The sequence below is a fragment of the Oreochromis aureus genome, linkage group 8, assembly GCF_013358895.1.
Source record: "Oreochromis aureus strain Israel breed Guangdong linkage group 8, ZZ_aureus, whole genome shotgun sequence".
NCBI lineage: Eukaryota > Metazoa > Chordata > Actinopteri > Cichliformes > Cichlidae > Oreochromis > Oreochromis aureus.
Window position 1 is genome coordinate 11,940,955 of NC_052949.1, and position 16,907 is coordinate 11,957,861.

The 16,907-nt window shown below is 43.3% G+C and overlaps 1 protein-coding gene across 5 annotated transcripts in view; it reads left to right on the forward strand.

Moving 5' to 3' along the window:
- Positions 1-16,907, forward strand: part of ctbp2l (C-terminal binding protein 2, like) — a 96,583-nt gene that overhangs the window by 41,185 nt on the left and 38,491 nt on the right. Inside the window, exon 3 of one of the 5 annotated variants that reach the window (XM_039616299.1) lies at positions 3,559-3,634. The exons of 3 other annotated variants lie outside the window; for them this stretch is intronic. In XM_039616299.1, coding sequence (XP_039472233.1) covers positions 3,592-3,634 — 43 coding nt within the window. In that variant the 5' untranslated portion in view covers positions 3,559-3,591. Of the gene's footprint in view, positions 1-3,558; positions 3,635-9,552; positions 11,378-16,907 lie in introns of those variants that run through there. One more of the 5 variants, XM_031750714.2, reaches the window with a different exon arrangement.

Here is a 16,907-nt window from a genome sequence, read left to right on the forward strand (position 1 = left end):
TACAGCATGAACTGCAGTGATTATTAAGCTTTAGGTGGTGGATTATAGAGCTGTGGTGTTGTATTGAAAGGCCTGAACATACAAGAGGAACCCCCTGCTGCACGCATAGCTACAAAGTAAGCCTAGGCAACAAGGAATATGAGTTTTTGTGTGGGTGTATAAACTGTATCTGAAGCCTTGTGAATGTGCATTTTTAAATCCACTTGTTTGACTGCCCAGCGTGTGTTTTGTGTTGTGTGTATGTGTGTGTGTGTATGTGTGTGTGTGTGCATGCGTGTTTGTGTGTATGGGTCTGTCAGACTGTGTCCTGAGGTAAAATCATCTCCTCTCTGCTGTCTGGGTCCCCAAGAGGCTTGTTAAGCTGCTAGGCCCTCCTGGAGCCAGCGCAGAGAGAGGCAGACATGACTGCAGTGCTGGAAAATGAAGCTAGACGCACCATTACCCCCAGTGCCAGTATATTTGTTTTGCAGCATGATGTAAGCACCTCAGTGTTATGCACATGAAATGAAGGACATATGCCACACTTCCAGCATATAGTCAGGACCAAGAAACCTTGTCTGCCGCTGCTATAGAACGGTGATTGTGATGTAGCATTTGGAAATATATACTGGCATTAGGAAATTACCTTACAACCCTGAGCCAATAAAAGCAAATCTTTAAGTTCAGCAACTAGTCATCATGAAATCAACCCCTTTATTATTTATTTAGTCATTTTTACAAGTCTAATAATAATGGTATTGTTTTTATAGCTTTGACTACACTAACAGGTATGCAGTTCTGTATTACCTTCACAGCTAAAATTTAATGAGAGAGAAAGAAATAGGGAGAACCTGACTTTTAAAACAACATTTTAAATGCCATGAGGTCCAATCATAAAGTTTTTTGACTACACGCATAAAAAGGTCAACACCTGGCTTAAGTTTGGCTAATTTCTCTTTGGGCAGTGCTTGCCCACTTCCGCTACAGCTGCTAACCACTGGATCTCCTTTAGCGTGTCAAAACCCCGGGTGTCAAACTTGAATTTTTATTTTTGGGAAAAGACAGTCACAGGGAGGCACATCCGATGTATAGGGGAGCGGATGAGCAAAGACATTTTGTAGCTACAATATTGTGTTTTTCAAAGCACACGATAGAAAATAACTCAGTCCTTTGGGAAGAACTCCATATTGACAGTCTGACCCTGGGGGATGAAATAACAGTGCACATCTTAATAAGCACACTCCTGGCTGTGCTTTTAATCTTATGCACCAGATATCCGGCTTTTCTCGTAAAGAAGACTGCTGTTTGGTCTCTCGGTTGTATCAGAACCAGCTCTGATCACCCGTGATGATCCCTGACGTGACAGGTGGGTTAGTTTTACTCAGACGTTGATGTCTGTTGTGTGCGCGAGTTTTAGATCCATGATGAAATCCCTGACAGAGAAGTGAAAAGTGGTTAATAGGGGACTTTCACAGGGAGATCTGAAAATAGCGTCAACTTTATAAGTGGTGCAGTGCTGCCCAAGAAGATGACCTTGAAATGGAGAACAGGCAAATCATTTTAATTCATTTATATTTTTGTTTTTGGGAGTTTTTGGCAATAGCAAATTTATTCCCTTTGCACTCAGAGTTACCACATGCTTTATTTAAACAGCAGAAACAAGCTCAAAGGGGCCATCATCTGCCATGGCTGGATGGGGGGTTAAGCAGAAAGAGAAGAGGGGAAAAAAGGGAGAACATATAGAGACTGGGACAAAAAAAACTTTAGGAGAGAGAAGACAACATTTAATGACAAGCAGTGGTGGCATATAAATACATGCCTGGAGCAGCATTCTTAAGGGATAAGGGAAGGTGGAGAGGGAGTCTCTTCCTTCCAAAATCCAAACTGGGAAGCTGCCCCCAGCAGCTGGATAGCTTAGCTAAGCATAAAGATTGGAAAGGGAAAAAAGCTGCTTTTGCTTTGCCCAAATCAACTTTCACCACCTGTAAAACTTGCGGAGATTTCTTGGCCAGGACCATTTGCCAGTCAACATGCAAAAACTCCAGGAAGTCACTTGTCCCGGCCAAGAAACAATACAGTACATAACCCCCTGCTGAACTGTTGTTTTAACATGGAGGTTTTTCACTACCTAGGATTGCTGCTGATCACAAGCTGTTTCCTTTGGACAAAGCAGTGATAGCAGTTTTCTTAGTGCTGCTCAGCAACATGACATGACAGCCTTATGAATCCTGTTTTTAACTAATAAATAAATGAAGCAATGAAATTTTCAAGATTTCCTTAAAGTTTTGAATAAATTTTATAATACATAGCACAACAAGGAGATTTCCTTATTAAAAAATCCCAAAAAATAATTAAACAATAATTCTTTAATAATCACCTGACCTTAAAGGTGAGTCGTAAGTAACAGGAGGAGTTTTTCTATTGGTTGAAATAACTTCCTGATTATCATTGCAGTCTAGATCCAGCTGCTGAATTTGCACGAATCAGACAGCTGAGGTAGTTAGTCATTCCTGAGGGAACAACAGTTTGTCTGCTTGGCTTGAGCGCAAAGCCCACAGGAGACGCATAGAGAGACGGTAACAGGTGTTGCTGTGATGCATGCAGAGCTGCTTCATGGTGAGCTTACCTGCCGACGTTCCTTCTCGCACACTCGCAAACACAAGCGTGCCGGCGTGAAAACTCACACAAGATCTCCAGATGGCCGTCATATAGGATCAGTGCATCAGTCTCCCGGTTGCCATTGTGAGGGCATAAAGGGGGGAAAAAAGACAGCTTGTGATTTGTTCACGAGCCAGTGACCAGGCCGAGTTGTCCCACTGATTGCATGTAGTGGCGTGATAAGGCTGCTATGGCGATTGTCTCTGAGCAAGGAGAAAGCGTACACGAAGCGATCTGCTGCTTTTGGTTTCACACGCAGGTAAAAGCCTCACAGGGCCTATTTGGCTACTGTCTGGAGTAACTCATTTTAATCCAGGTTCACACTTCAACCAGACTCGCAGTTGGCAAACAGATACAGACCAGATGAAGCCATGATTTGTGCTGTCTCTTCTCAATCTCTTTCAAGTGAAAATCTGGAACATCCTCTTTTGAAAACGTCTGCTGAGACTACACTCTCTCTGCACTGTCCAACAGAGCCTTTGCCTTTGTTTCCATTGTTTTCCCAACATTAAAATACACCTCTTGTCATATCCAAGACAGCTCTCATTGCCACGCAAGGTGCAAATTGTATTTTCTTTTTTTTATATATTATAGCATTTCCCAAATTGTTCATTCTGGCTGTCTTTATATTGGCATTTATGGCAGTGGGATCACATATGCTGTATCTCTGAAAACCCGGTGGCTAGATGACAAGGCTGATTAAGCCATTAAAGTCCTTGATATGTATTTAGCATAATCTGGCCTGTCTGCAAATAAGAAGGCAGGGAGCTGGTTGCAAATGTTTTATCAAAAGCTGCTAGTTAGCTCAATCAAAGCAGCTGCTGGGAAGCATCAGCCTTAATTCGGCTTTATGAGGAATAGAGAGATGCTTTCTATCTCTCTTTCTCACTCTTTCTCTTGTTCTGTTTCTTTCTCTCTCAGGGGTGGAGAGATTCATTTCTGTCATCTGAAGAGATGAGGAGTGATCTGCCACGGCCCATGTTCCTCCCAGCCTCAGGTCCTTTCATGTTCTCGGCTTAATTTGAGCTGAACCAATGTTTATCATTCTGCAGCAACTGGGCCGAGTGGCTGGGAGGGAGGACAGTTTTGCTCCTGATCCATTTTTTTTTTTCTTTGCAAAGATTGTTGTTTTTCTTGTAGACTGCATTACTCTTTTCCCTCTGGGTTAGATTAGTGCCGCTCTAATCTAGTCAGATAATGTTTTTATCAGCATCTGCATTTTATTCATGTTGTGCAACATGATGGCACTTTATGGTGGAATAATTAGGAATATAATTTATCCTTATTACATGCAAAACAAAAGTAGTACAGCAGACATAGAAGCAGAATTGTTCTTTCTAGTTTCTGATTGCATTTGCTTATAACCGTTATAGTGAATCTGCTTAGTGTGAACTTTGAACTGGATTGAGCACTTGAGGACGTGAATCATGTAACTAGCTGTTTGGGTGTTCTTACCAGCTTTACTGATTAAGAGAAGCTTAGAGTCACCAGTTAAGAAAATTATATGCTTGGTGATCTTTTATTTAACTGGTTATTCAATGAAGCTTATTTTGTGCCCATTTTCTTTAAACTAGAACCCAATCAATACAGCTTGAAATGAAAGGTTTAAAAATATATCTGTTGGCTAATTCATGATACATGAACAGATTTTCCTAAGATTTGAAATGTGTACTTATTTATTTACACTCTGCCAGACTCTGCATGGATCAGCTGGTTGTCATGTTTATGGCGTTCCAAACATGTTGCCGAAAGGTTGTTGCACAGGACCCCACTGGTGGACAAATTATACAGCGCCAACATATAACATGGTTGAAGGTTGTTTCTCCCCTTTTTTCGATTTTACACCTCAGTCCGAAGCTGATTGTTGGCCAGGTGTGCATGCATCAGTCAGCGTGGACACCCAATGGATGCATCTACTAAAAATCTTGGATGAGTTTGAATATCAGTGACCTTGATCTCAAGGTCTAGGTCATAGGTCAGATTTTCTGAAAATCTTGTGAATGCAAGAACTTGTTAAGATGTCACCTAGAATTTTTAAATCGATACCTTGGATATATCTACTAAAATCTTGGACGAGTTCATATTTTGGTGATCTTGACTTCAAGGTCAATTTGTACTTCCTGGCAATTTGTGCTACCTAAAGATTGTACTGCCAGGAGGCTGAGGAGTAGCGGTAGTGCCTCCAGTATTTTAAAACTGTCATTTGTTAGCCATTATAAATGCCCGTGTCGACTGATCAGCAAGTAGCTAATACTGGGTGATAAATCAGTCAAACTACTACCATCTTGTCTGTCTAAGCTTTAAATGGGGTTGTTTTTCAGTACAGATCATCAGCAGCTGTAGACTCAGTGCTCAGATTGTTTACCATTTCCAGACCTTTTATTTTTTCGCATGCATACTGCAATGAATTTATAGCATTGAGGATTGAGGACTGCCATCCCAGGAATGGTGTCAAAATATTTTCTTATATTTTATTGTGAGTTTATTGCCAGTTGATTACTCTAAATTATTTTTGAACTTAGAATATGTTTCCTTTTAGATTACAGCTGTGGTATGCTTTCATGTAGTATATTATGTATGCTATATAGTTTCTCACTTAGTGCATTAATTGAACAGGATAGTCCATATTTATTACCCATTATCCAATTCAGGGTTATAGCGAGGCTGGAGCCTGTCAGGGGATTTATATTTGTTAAATGTTAAATTTACACTGTAGGTACATTGCAGACATCTCTGAAATCCTACATGGTAGCATGCACCTCCCTGGAAATGTAAGTACACGTTGCTTCGACTGGTCTGTTCAGTACCGTCTATTCGTTCTGTGCATTTCCAGCTAATTTTTCGCTGCAGTTTTTGAATTTGTCAGTGAGAGAACAGGAATGATTATCTCATTATAAGGACTCAAATATGTCCTGGAGAAGGATTGCAGAAATTGCAATTATTGGAATGTACGTAAGGGAATGACCCCCCAAAAAAGGTTGGAGGACCCAGGAGGGGAAAGCATCTTATTTGTTCCTATTGTGGCTGGCACCACATATAAAACACTGGGACACAACCATGAGGCAATTAACAGATTAAAAACCACAAAAAGTCCTGAATGCCGGTAATGGTGTTGCGAACTCTAGGTTACATTATATGGTCAACAAAAATTTACCGCAGAAGTCTCTTTTACCTAGCACTGGCATCACTTGCAGCACTGACAACATATCCACTGGCTGAAAATTGCTGTAATTCTCATGTCCTTCTCCTTTTGCTTTATAGCTAAAATTGTAATCACTGAGGGTAAGAAATCTGTTGCATTCTACGCATTATATTTCTTTATAGGTGCTTTATCAGGATTACGCGCAGCTGCTTGTCTAAGACACTGATGAATCAGTAGTCTAGCTTATCTTGGGAGATGAAACATAGATTGCGACTATTCTTAAATAAAAAGTGCCAGAAGACGTACTGACCTTTATACACTATGCATTAACACCACAGAAAATAACGTTAGCTTTCTATAGCGTTCAGCGCATGAGAATATTGCCACCCTTCCCCCACATCTCTGCTTTTAACTACAAAAAGCGCTCTTTCATTTAGCCGAACTCCAAATCATTTTTCATCAACGACTTAGAGAAAAATTACATTTTCTCTCCTTTCCTCTCTCTCTTGCTCTCTCCTTCCCTCCCTCTTCTTTCACTCAGCTGCAGCTCCAAAATGCAAGCGGGCTGTCGTCTCTCCCTTCTGTCTGCCCCATCTGTGATGCAGTATGGGCCACTGGCTTGATAATGATAGGCAGGCGGAGCGTGGGGCTGTGCACAAGGCAAAGATGGAAAATACCAACCTGCTAAAATGGAAGACAAAACTCTAATCAGTTGCTTCACCAAGTCTACTTGAGGTCTTGCCCTGTAGCGGCTCTCACTCTGCCCTGCGTTCCTCCCATCCTTGAAATGTGTAACATGCTGAGCCGTGCACTGCAGAGATGCGAGGTGGTAAAGAGGCGGAGGACAGCGTCTTGATAACACAGCAGATGTAAACCCTCTGAAAGCCATCAGACCAGAATTGGTACCATGTGTTTTTCTTTCCTCATCGCCCCTCCTTCCTGCCTGTACTTGTGTTTGAGTGAGAAAAGGCCCAGAGGCTCGTTAAAACTTTAATATACTGTACAATCACAGTAATTGAGTAGAATTTTCAAGTTCTTCCAGTCATGGTTTTAATTTATGAAGTCCCTATGAAAGTTTAATGGATCAGCAGTTGTAGAGTCGCAGCTATCTAAATCATTCTGCAGCTATCTCTGCCTGCACTGCCTGCCAAGTCCCGCCGTTAGCGTCCTGTGCCCTAGAAAGATGGCCAGATTGCTCCAAAGGCATGACTGTTGCTGGACGTCTGTTCAACACATTGTACCTAGAGATCTTTCACAGAGCCGCATGACTGGCTGTGAGCTAGCAAGCCGAGGTTTTGGCATTAATTTTGATGCCGTTCACCACATATCCAGTGTTTAAATTTGGAGTTTCCCTTTATTGTATTATTCATACAAGCAAACACAGGATCCCTGTTGCTTGATGAGTGCAGTGTAGTATGCTCACTTAATTATGGAGCAACTCTCGTGAGAGAAAGGCTTGTCAGGGAAAATGCACAAGATGAATTTGCTACCACAGCTTCTTTTGCTAATAGATTGCGGGAGATATGATAAGCCACGTCCTTGTTTCGGTGTAAGCAACACCAGTCTGACCGTACTTGAGATGTTTATTATTGTTATTAATATTTTGTCAGGAAGCGGGGATCTGAGTGACACACAGCCCTGGAAGGGGCTTATTAAAAGAAGTTATTGTCTGTGATCGCCGCAGAGAGATACAACACAGTGATTAATGGTGTGTTTTACAGTTGACAAAAAGGCGCAGGGAGACTCAGACCTGAGAGGACAGGACTGAGAAATCACTGCACGGAAATTGCTAGGTATGGGTTACCTCTAATAAAAGAAAGCATTCTTCAGATGTGCGACATCATGCACTGCACAGAGCTGCAGGCACAAACAAAACTGTTCTGATTTCTTCTTTGTTTGACCTACTTAATGTTCTCTGATTCAGATGTTCTATAATTAAAAAATCTCTTGTTGTTTTTTTTTTGTTTTGTTTAGATATTTTATCACTATTGCATCATTTAAGCTTGGAGTTGAAAACAAGGCGGTTATAGCATTTGGCTCTGCGGTTTGACAGGTAGTGGGACAACATAAAAAGACACAGCATTATAGCAGTTTCTTGTTAGTCTTAAACTGGAATAAATTTAGCCCGTCTCAGTCACGCTGTCTCAGTGTCTTAGCTTCAGAAGCATCCAGATGATGTCACTAGAGACTTGCAGCAAAAGGTATTCCTTTAAACCCGAGGTGTCTATTTCATTGAGGGGTAAAGTGCAGAACAGAAACAATCCTATAGACATTTAGATATGACAATCCATTCGGTATAGTCCAGTCATTTTCCCTTCCTTTCCTTCCTTGTCCTATTTCACATTATCTGTTTTCGAGGTAAAGTCAAAACTGGCAGCCTCTCGCTTTATCTGCCTTTTTTCCTATCAGACACTTATCAAAGCTCCTTTCTTCTCCTCCTGCCACTGTTTGCATTGCTCTTATCACAGCAAGTAAACACTGGCAGTTATCTGGCTGATGGTGACATCTCATAAGCCACATCTGCTCTGCTGCGCATCTGGTGTGCAGTAGCAAAGTGTAAGTTCTGTGAGTGGATAAAAATGACGCGCACAGATGATATTGTGATGGCTCACATCGACCAGAATGCCTGCTGACAAACTGATAGATATAGTGGCTTAGTACCATGTAATAATGCAATAATTCAGTTCACACTTATTTAGATTTCTTCTACACACCTGTAATGTTCTTTCAGTGCCTCGTGCACAGTTGAGATACTATTATGTTGACACACCAGCCTACTGCAGTAGGTGTCTCTAAGATCATGCATTACAAGGACCATATAGACACTACTCATCGTAGTATAAATCAATCATGAGGAAAACAATTATTAGTACATGGCTGATTATAGGCATTCATATATGTGAACTTGCCCAATGGTGTCCTGTCTTCTTTCTAGCAGTCACTAAATAAAGTAGTACTTGTGTGACTGGACACTGTAACCATCCCCTCCCCCTCTCTTAAGGGAAATACACCATGTCAGTCCCCAACCTCCTCTGTCCCTCTGGGAAGATCCATTAATGCCCAGAGGGATACCGGCTACAAGCCAATGGAGAGGTGAGCGGTAAACACTCGAGCTTTACTCTCTATAAACACATCCAGAGGTATCAGCAGTATGTTGGCTGTGTATACTATCTAGTTCAAGTGATGTTACAAGGGGCAGTGGATTTAAGCAGGTTTTAGTTTGATGCTAATCCCCTTGTGGCAAACGCAGTGGACAAGAAGACTGCGCCTGCCAATGGCGTGCATCAACCCCCAGTGGATTAGTTCGCCTTGTCCCCTCCTCCATTCTGCTGCCATTGTCCAGCATGTGTTTTTTAACCCCAATTTCTCACCCTCAGTCTTAGCTTGGAAAGTAACCGTGATACCCAGCACAAGCATGACCCCTGCAGTAAGAGCTGCAACCTAAAGGTGTGTTAATTTTCTGTGTGTTTGTATTTTTTCTGTGTTTTTATCATGTTGGGCCTCTCTCCCCACAGATTTCTCATGTTTCCAGGACTGAATTATTTAAATAGGTTGCCAGCAGGGAGCTACATGATAGCATAGACTGAGAAGTGAGGGGAGGGGAGGGGGGCTTTCGGTTGCACATCAGGTAAAAGGGTACCTCCTGCTTCACCTTTCCTTTTTTCCTCTCCGTTCCTCTCTTTTGATTGGGGGTGAGTGTAACTGGAGAGTTGAAATATAACACCTGGCTCTATTTTCCGCCTTTATAGCTGCCGTCTTTATTGTCTTCACTGATGCCTAACACAAGTGAACAGTCGCATTTTGGTGGCTCTCTGGGCCAGCGTGGTCCTGAATGGAGTGAAGGCCAGAACGACAGGGCTGCAAGTCGCTGTCACTACTGCGGTAACATTGCAGGGTGTAGAAATTCTTCTGCACTGTGTGGGGAGGACGGAGAAGTTTGGTTTCACGGTCACCTAGATCTTGGGGAAAAACGGGATCCAGTCCTCCACTCCTCTCTGTACAGACAGATCCAGCAGGACCAGCATGGGCAGCTACCACTGAAGAAAACTTCTGTACCTGACCTAAGCAGCAGTCTCTACCTCAAGGAGCTAATGGCAGGCCGGGCCTCAGCACCACCTCAGGATTATTACCTCACTGACGCCACCTTATCTGGTCATCCACCTAAGGAGTCTGGGTTTTACAGGGATAACCAGCACTTGCTCACCAGATCAGCCTTGCATTATGGGCCCAGCGTTGGGGGGGTTAGGTCTTCCTGGGATCAAGGACAAGCAAGAGCCACACCCTCTCTACTGGCCTCTGCTTCTACACCTACACCCGCGCCTCTTCCTCCTCCCCCTCCTCCCCCGCCTCCTCCGCCACCGCCTCCCCCTCCGCTTCATGAGCTGAGCCGTTTGTACAGGGAAACTCTGGGATCTAAGATGATCCCAGACGTCCAGCGTATTGGTGGCAGCTCTCCCGCTACTGCGATCTTCGGGGCTCAGCCCCCGCTTCCTGTTTACGCTGCTGAACCGCTGTCTGCTCGTCAAACTTACAACAGTATCAACAGCTTGCACCTGGATCCCCTTCAGCCAGCTGCCACCAGTTTGTTGGTGGACCCAGCTTCTCAGGGAATGGACGCAGCTTTCCCCAGGGCTTACGGAGCTGTAGCCTCCCAGAGGCTGCCTTATGATCCAAACTATGACCCCAGCTCAGCCATGGTGGCTGCCACAGCTGGAATGGTCTCCACCTTGCCTCCTCACCAACCCAGTGCTGCAGACCCCAAGAAGATGGTGGACCCTGCTTTCTTGGCTTTCCTAAGAGGGGAAGGCTTGGCTGAAAGCACAATTACTCTTCTGCTGCAACATGGCTTTGATTCCCTTTCCACACTGGGGATGATGGAGGACCATGATGTTAGGTCTGTGGCCCCTAATTTGGCCCAGGCCCGTGTTCTGTCACGAGTGGTGCTCAGTTGCAAGACAGGTGGGACAGCAACACGTGTGCGATCTAATAGCTTCAGCCACCGCAATGACCTCTACGTGCAGCCCCAGGGTTTGACTATGGACCCCAACCTGATGCAGCAACCTCCCACCACTGTCCAGACAGTTTCCCCTAGAATGGGAGAATTTCTGGGTAGAAGACCAAGCAGTGCACCCTCCCAACATCTCCTGGAAACCACCACCTACCCAGGAGCACGGCCGCTAGCACCTGGAGCTTTTCCAGTCAGCCCTGGAGGATATAGCAGTGCTGTGACTCAGGGAAGACCCTTCTCCATGTATAATGCCCACACCGGTCTTGCCATGTCTGCTCTCGGAAACCAGCCTCCACCTGCTCCAGGCACCCCTGGAGCTGCACCTAAAACCTTCTCTGGCTCCTATTCCCCGATGGAACTGATGAAGAGAGCCCCCAACTTTCCCCCAGCATCACCTGTAGGAGCAGCAAGCCCCCTTCACAGCCCACAACTTCTCCGCAAGGGGATCAATGCTGCTCCTGAGAGTACCATAGTTCCCGTCAGCTCTGCCACCACTCTTCAAGCGCAAAACCTTAACAACAACAAGATGGTGGGACGCCGCACCGGTCCGCCTGTCATAGTCTCAACCATGGTCACTACGCCCGATACAAGTAATGTCAAACCTCACTTTTCTCATTAATTTATGCAAACCTTCCATCCTTATTGCTGAATAACATTTTTTTTGTAAGTTGGTAATAATTTTCTTCTGTATATTAGTTCTGCATATTTTGACATGGATTTTGGCATACTAGGGAAAAAAATCACACTGACAGTGTTTTTGAATGGAGGAGTAGCATGCAAGATGCATCTGACAAGTTAAGTAGCTTTGCTCTGAGGGGTCTTCTTTTTTGAATTACGCAACTATTTATACATGTATTGCAAGAGAGTTGTGTCATTTGCCAGAGGGGATCCTGTCTCATCATCAAGTTGAAATATTTCTTTTGAGCAGCACTCCTCTTATTGAGGTCAACATTTTTTCATCTATTCCTTTTTAAAATTGTTGGTCAGAATTATTTTCAGGCACGAGTGTGCTTTTAGAGTCGTTGGCAGCTCCGCTTTGCTTTTCAAGGTTGCCTGCACTTGGTTTGGTGACGTTAGAAAGCACATTTTAAACACTTTTGATTATTAAAGTGTAAGATATTAGACAGAGTGAGTTAAGTGACAGAATTACATCAATGTTAAGCTTGTCTTATATGTAAAAGTTTATTTCCTTGATACAGAGCTACTGTCATTCTATTTTACGCTGCACTCTCTCCTAATCTGGGGCTTAACCGCCTCAAATCCAATTACACTAATTGGATGTATATTTGCGTAGACTATAGGAGGTAACTGTTTTTTTATAGACTCCACGCTTCCACTCAAATCCTGCTTGCAGTGCAGCGCAACTAAAAGAGTGTTTCTTTTGTTATAAACTCAAATTTAACTAATTTATTGAGTTTATTAAATAAATGTCCACTGGTCTGCATTGTACACGTTTTCCAACATGTTCCAAGAAGCAGTATATAAGATTGTAAACAGCAGTTGATGTTCACTTTGAAATTTCATTATAGCTTTTGTAGCTTTTTTCATAGTGACAGAGCCGTTAAGGAAATAACTACTAAATTAATACATTTTTGGAGCTTTCCTAAGCGTGCTTTTATATTTAGATCTGCGGAAATACAGTTATTAATGGGCCTCAAACAAGGCTAACACAAGTAGTGAGGTAGCGTTTTATGTCCAGATACTGCAAGTGAATTCTCCAATGAGGCATCATCTCAGCTTATTTTGATTTCTCCTTCTAACTAGTTGATATATTTCCCCGCTGATGAGCGCTGATGAGCTTAGGGAGGAATTAAATCTTTTAACCTTGTTTTCAGCCGTGTAACCCTGTATCTTGCCGGCCTCTCTAATGGGTCTGTGGGCCGCTGCACTTGTTATAGAGTAATGACTTTTATGAAGTGGCTTCCCTTCATGTGTTGTCAAGGAAATAAGAAGCGAGGTGTGAGAATCAGAAGAGGGAGAAGGAGATGTGGGGGAGGCAGGAGGGTTCCTCTCGCAGTTTCGCGGAAACGTACGCGTCTCTCCAAGGTCACAGCGACGACCGTTCGTACCCATAACACTTTTAGCAAACAAACTCATTTGCATGGCGCTGACATTTGTTGCTTCACTAACTTCATCTGATAATGGGCGGCCCTTGCTGCTGATCGGAAAGCGTACTTCTTAATTGTGTGTTGCCAGGCAACATAGGTTTCAGTGGTAATCAGAGGCAGATAATCTTCACATTTAAGGAAACGGGAAAGTGGAGCTCCGCATTTGGTGTTACACATTTAGTTTTTTTGCACTTGTTACTTTTTTGCAGAGATAATTGAGTGAAAACAATAAGACGGTGTAGGCCACTAAATGAAATCATTTCTTTTACCCACCCGCTCCCCCTGAGCAGTGTACATCTCAAGAAATTGCTAGTCATTTTTCTGCAGAGGCGCTTGTATATCTGTGAAGAGCCTCTCGCATTACATGCATGGCGTTTTATGTTAAAACATGCATATTGATGAAAAGTTGACACGTTATTCCTTTTACACGTCCTGAATAAATTCTCCCAATACGAAGCACTCTCCTTTTCATCGTCTCACATTAAAGTGGACGTTTACACATAGCATGAAGGCATCTACATTATCGTACCATTAAATTCAAATTTATTCTCCAAGGAGAGTTGTAAAAACAAAGACGTGAGCAGAAGTGAAATCGGCGCTTTCTTAAAATATTTATGTAGATGTAGGTGCAGGTGGGAGGGCCCTGCCTCCTCTCCGCTGGGCGCTGTCTTGGTTGGCTAAAGCTGTAAGTAGTGTTAATAATGGCATTAAACGGTTGAGTCAAGCTCTGTTGCACCATTTCCTTCAACCTTAAGTAGGGAGAGGGCCTCGAAGCACTTGCATTGGCCATGGAGTTGTCCGTCAGTGGCATCCCACAGAGCGGCACAGGTGGGTGAAACTTTCAGTGTCACGTGAAGCAGAAGAGCCATTTCCCTGGCTGTATGTGCGATTGGCTTGTAGCCTGAATTGTGTGCGTGCTCAGTAGATTAACAAAGGTGGACACTTGCACGTGGTTTCCTTGTGGAGATAATCCGCAGAACATCTTCAGCTGTACTTTTCTGGGCTGGAGAATTAGCAGGCAGTGTGGGGAGGAGGCGGGGTATATTTTGGTAGCAGGGCTTGTAACTTACAGGGAGGAGTGAGACCAGAACTTGGCAGCAGCGCCTCATAGCCATATGGGATGCGTCAGTTGATGTGTTTACCTGAATAAGTCTGTTCTCTTGGTGACACACTCGGTGCCCAGGTTGTAGTCAAAACACAGCAGATCACTTTTTTTTTTGCCTCTGAGAGGAAACCATTGCTGTTTGTGGCTGACAGTTATGCAACCTTCCAGTGCATGGTTCCCATGGGGGGCCTGAATGGGATTTTAATTTCCCTGCCTGTGTTTGGAAGGACATTCACGAGGATGCATGCCTAATGTGCACTCAGCTGTCCTTGGCTAAACTGCTTTGTGTTCAGGTGTCTGATGTTGATTTCACTGTGCACTCGTACATGTTTTTCCCCCTAGCTAGGTGGAAAGAAACCACTCCCTGTGTGTCATTTTGGCCCTAGACTAGTACTTGCGAATGCTTTAGCAACAAGGTAGCGTCTGTCTTCCTGCGAAGCCACTCTGGTTTTGATTCTATGGGAGCAAAGCGCTTTGATTTATAGCTAACATGGTCACACATGCATAACTCTAGATATTCATGCATTACAATATATGGCTGTGTGTGTGCGCGCTGGTGGAACAATGAACGAGGTTGGCACAATCCACCATGCTGCCACACATGCACACAGACAACAGATGCCCGTCTCTCAACAGCAGGAAGCGCTCATTTTCATCAGGATGGCTGAATGTGATGAAGCTGACAGCAGGACACAGAGACAAGACCTTAAGTTTCCTCTATTTGTCTCTCTTCCTTTGACTAGCACTATCTACTATACATATAAAGTGCCGTCAGGAAGTGTTGGGACAGTGTTATAGTAGAATTGTTTTAGCTCTGCTTTAAAAAAAATATCAGCTAACTTAAAAACTAGGCACATCACGAGCTACTGGAACACAGCCGAAAATGTCTGCATTGTTTTTCTGATGTGTGAATGTGCAAACATGTATGATGCAGGCTCCGTTTTCTTTAAATTCAAATGCCCTGCGGTGTTAAGGCAACACAACAAAAATAACTTTCCTAATACTTCCTGGCTGAACTGCATGTTTACCCTTTCCTTACTTGTTCTTAATGCAATTATGGGTTACACATTATTATTGTGGAGGGCTAATAGCTAATAGCTTAAGGCAGGAATAGGCGCAGAATTAGAGAGGTGGAAGCCTGCTGTCCACCTGTATGTGTTTGTGCATGCTACTATACAAGCATCACGTGTTGCTGACAGTCTGTGTCATCCTCGCTAATCCCGCTGATATGAATGAGGGGAGACAGACAAGAGGGTTCAGCTCACACATCGTCGGTATGAAGTTATTATATGGAGCTGTAATAAGCATCTATATGTGCTTTTGTATTAACGCCTTATAATCACGCACATGCAAAACCCTCACTACTTTAAAGCTGCAGAGTAATTTATTCAGTGCTAACTCTTAGTTTTTTCCCTTTTTTGTTAACATAAAAGAGTAATTGTGTAGTAATTGTAGCCTTTGTGCTTATTACCTGTAATTTTATTGAAAATAATTGTGCAACAAACTGAATGAATTCATAACATTTGGACAATTTGTTCTGTAGTAAGTAAAATACATGATCAGTGGTAATCGGTTAGAAACTTTCCTACCCCGTGTGGTTCACGGTAACTTTGGGATTCTTAGACACTCCTCTCTGTCATGTATCTCCAGTTTCCTTTAAAACCTGGTAGATGTTACATGAACTGTCTGCTGCTCCATCTCCATTAAAAATCTGTATTGTTTGTATCCCCGAGGAAATACGACCAGGGAAATCTATTTTTCCACTTCAGTATTTATTTCAGAGAGAAAAAAAAAATTGAAGGAAAAAAAAATGTTTTCGAGCCCCATCCTCACTCACCCCTCCCTCTGTGTTTTCTCATGGTTGATCTTTCCAAACCATCGGTTGCGTTCACAGAGGGATTAATGGTTTCTGCAAAGCCAGCCAACCCGTGGAGGGAATGGAGCCTTCGAGCGAATGAGGAACAGCTGGTCTCCCCCTGCTTGTGACAGCTTGAGTGTTTGAGTGTGTGTTTGTGCGTATATGTGCGATAGTTGCAGCTGACCTCTGCGCAGGGTCAGAGGTGTTCCTGCTCCGAAATAACACGAGGTTTTATGTTGTCGCTCCTCTGCGTTGCTGATAAATGCTAGTCAATACTGTCAATAGGCCTATTTAAGTATTATGGGTTTGCAACACAAGTTTTTGTTTATACTCTGCAATTACCCTGTAATTACCCTTCAAGTTTGTGTGTTTTCCATTATTGAGAGAATTTTCTGTTATTTTGTGGTGATCAATTTGCTGTCGTCCTCGGTGCTAAAGGTAACTGCGATGGTGCGATACATACAGTGTGAGTATGTGCGGGGGGTTTTCTACAGCTTTTGTGGGTCCTCGTCTGATGACTTGTTATGATTGGTGGGAAGAATAATTTGGCTATTTCGAGAGACTGCATTGTCATGTTTATTCTACTAGTCTCCCCATCCCATGGCAGTTTTGTTTACAGGATAGCAACGGCGTGCGCTTGCTGCTCGTGCTGCAAGAATGGCAGCGCTTTGATATAATCTCCCCAATTATCTGTCGTCAATTCCGCTGTATATTATTCCTCTCTCCACAGCAGCTGGGGAGGAGACTGGTTTTGTGCTTGTCACAGAGGAACAGCTGCATCCACTAAAGCAGACAACTACCTCTGCATACCTCCCCAGTTATTCTCTCCTTTTTTCTTTTTTTTTTTTATCCCTCCCCCTCTTTCTCTCTCACTCAGTGGTGGGCAGGTCACCCTGAATTATTCATCAGTGTGAAATGAAAAAGCTCATGGATATTGAATATCCCCTCTGAAGTGGTGGCCAACATTGTGTTTTTTTTTTTCTTCTCTTCTTCGATTTTTTTTTTTTTTGCAACTGAAAAGAGTAAAGAGAGGCAGATCTCATTGCCAG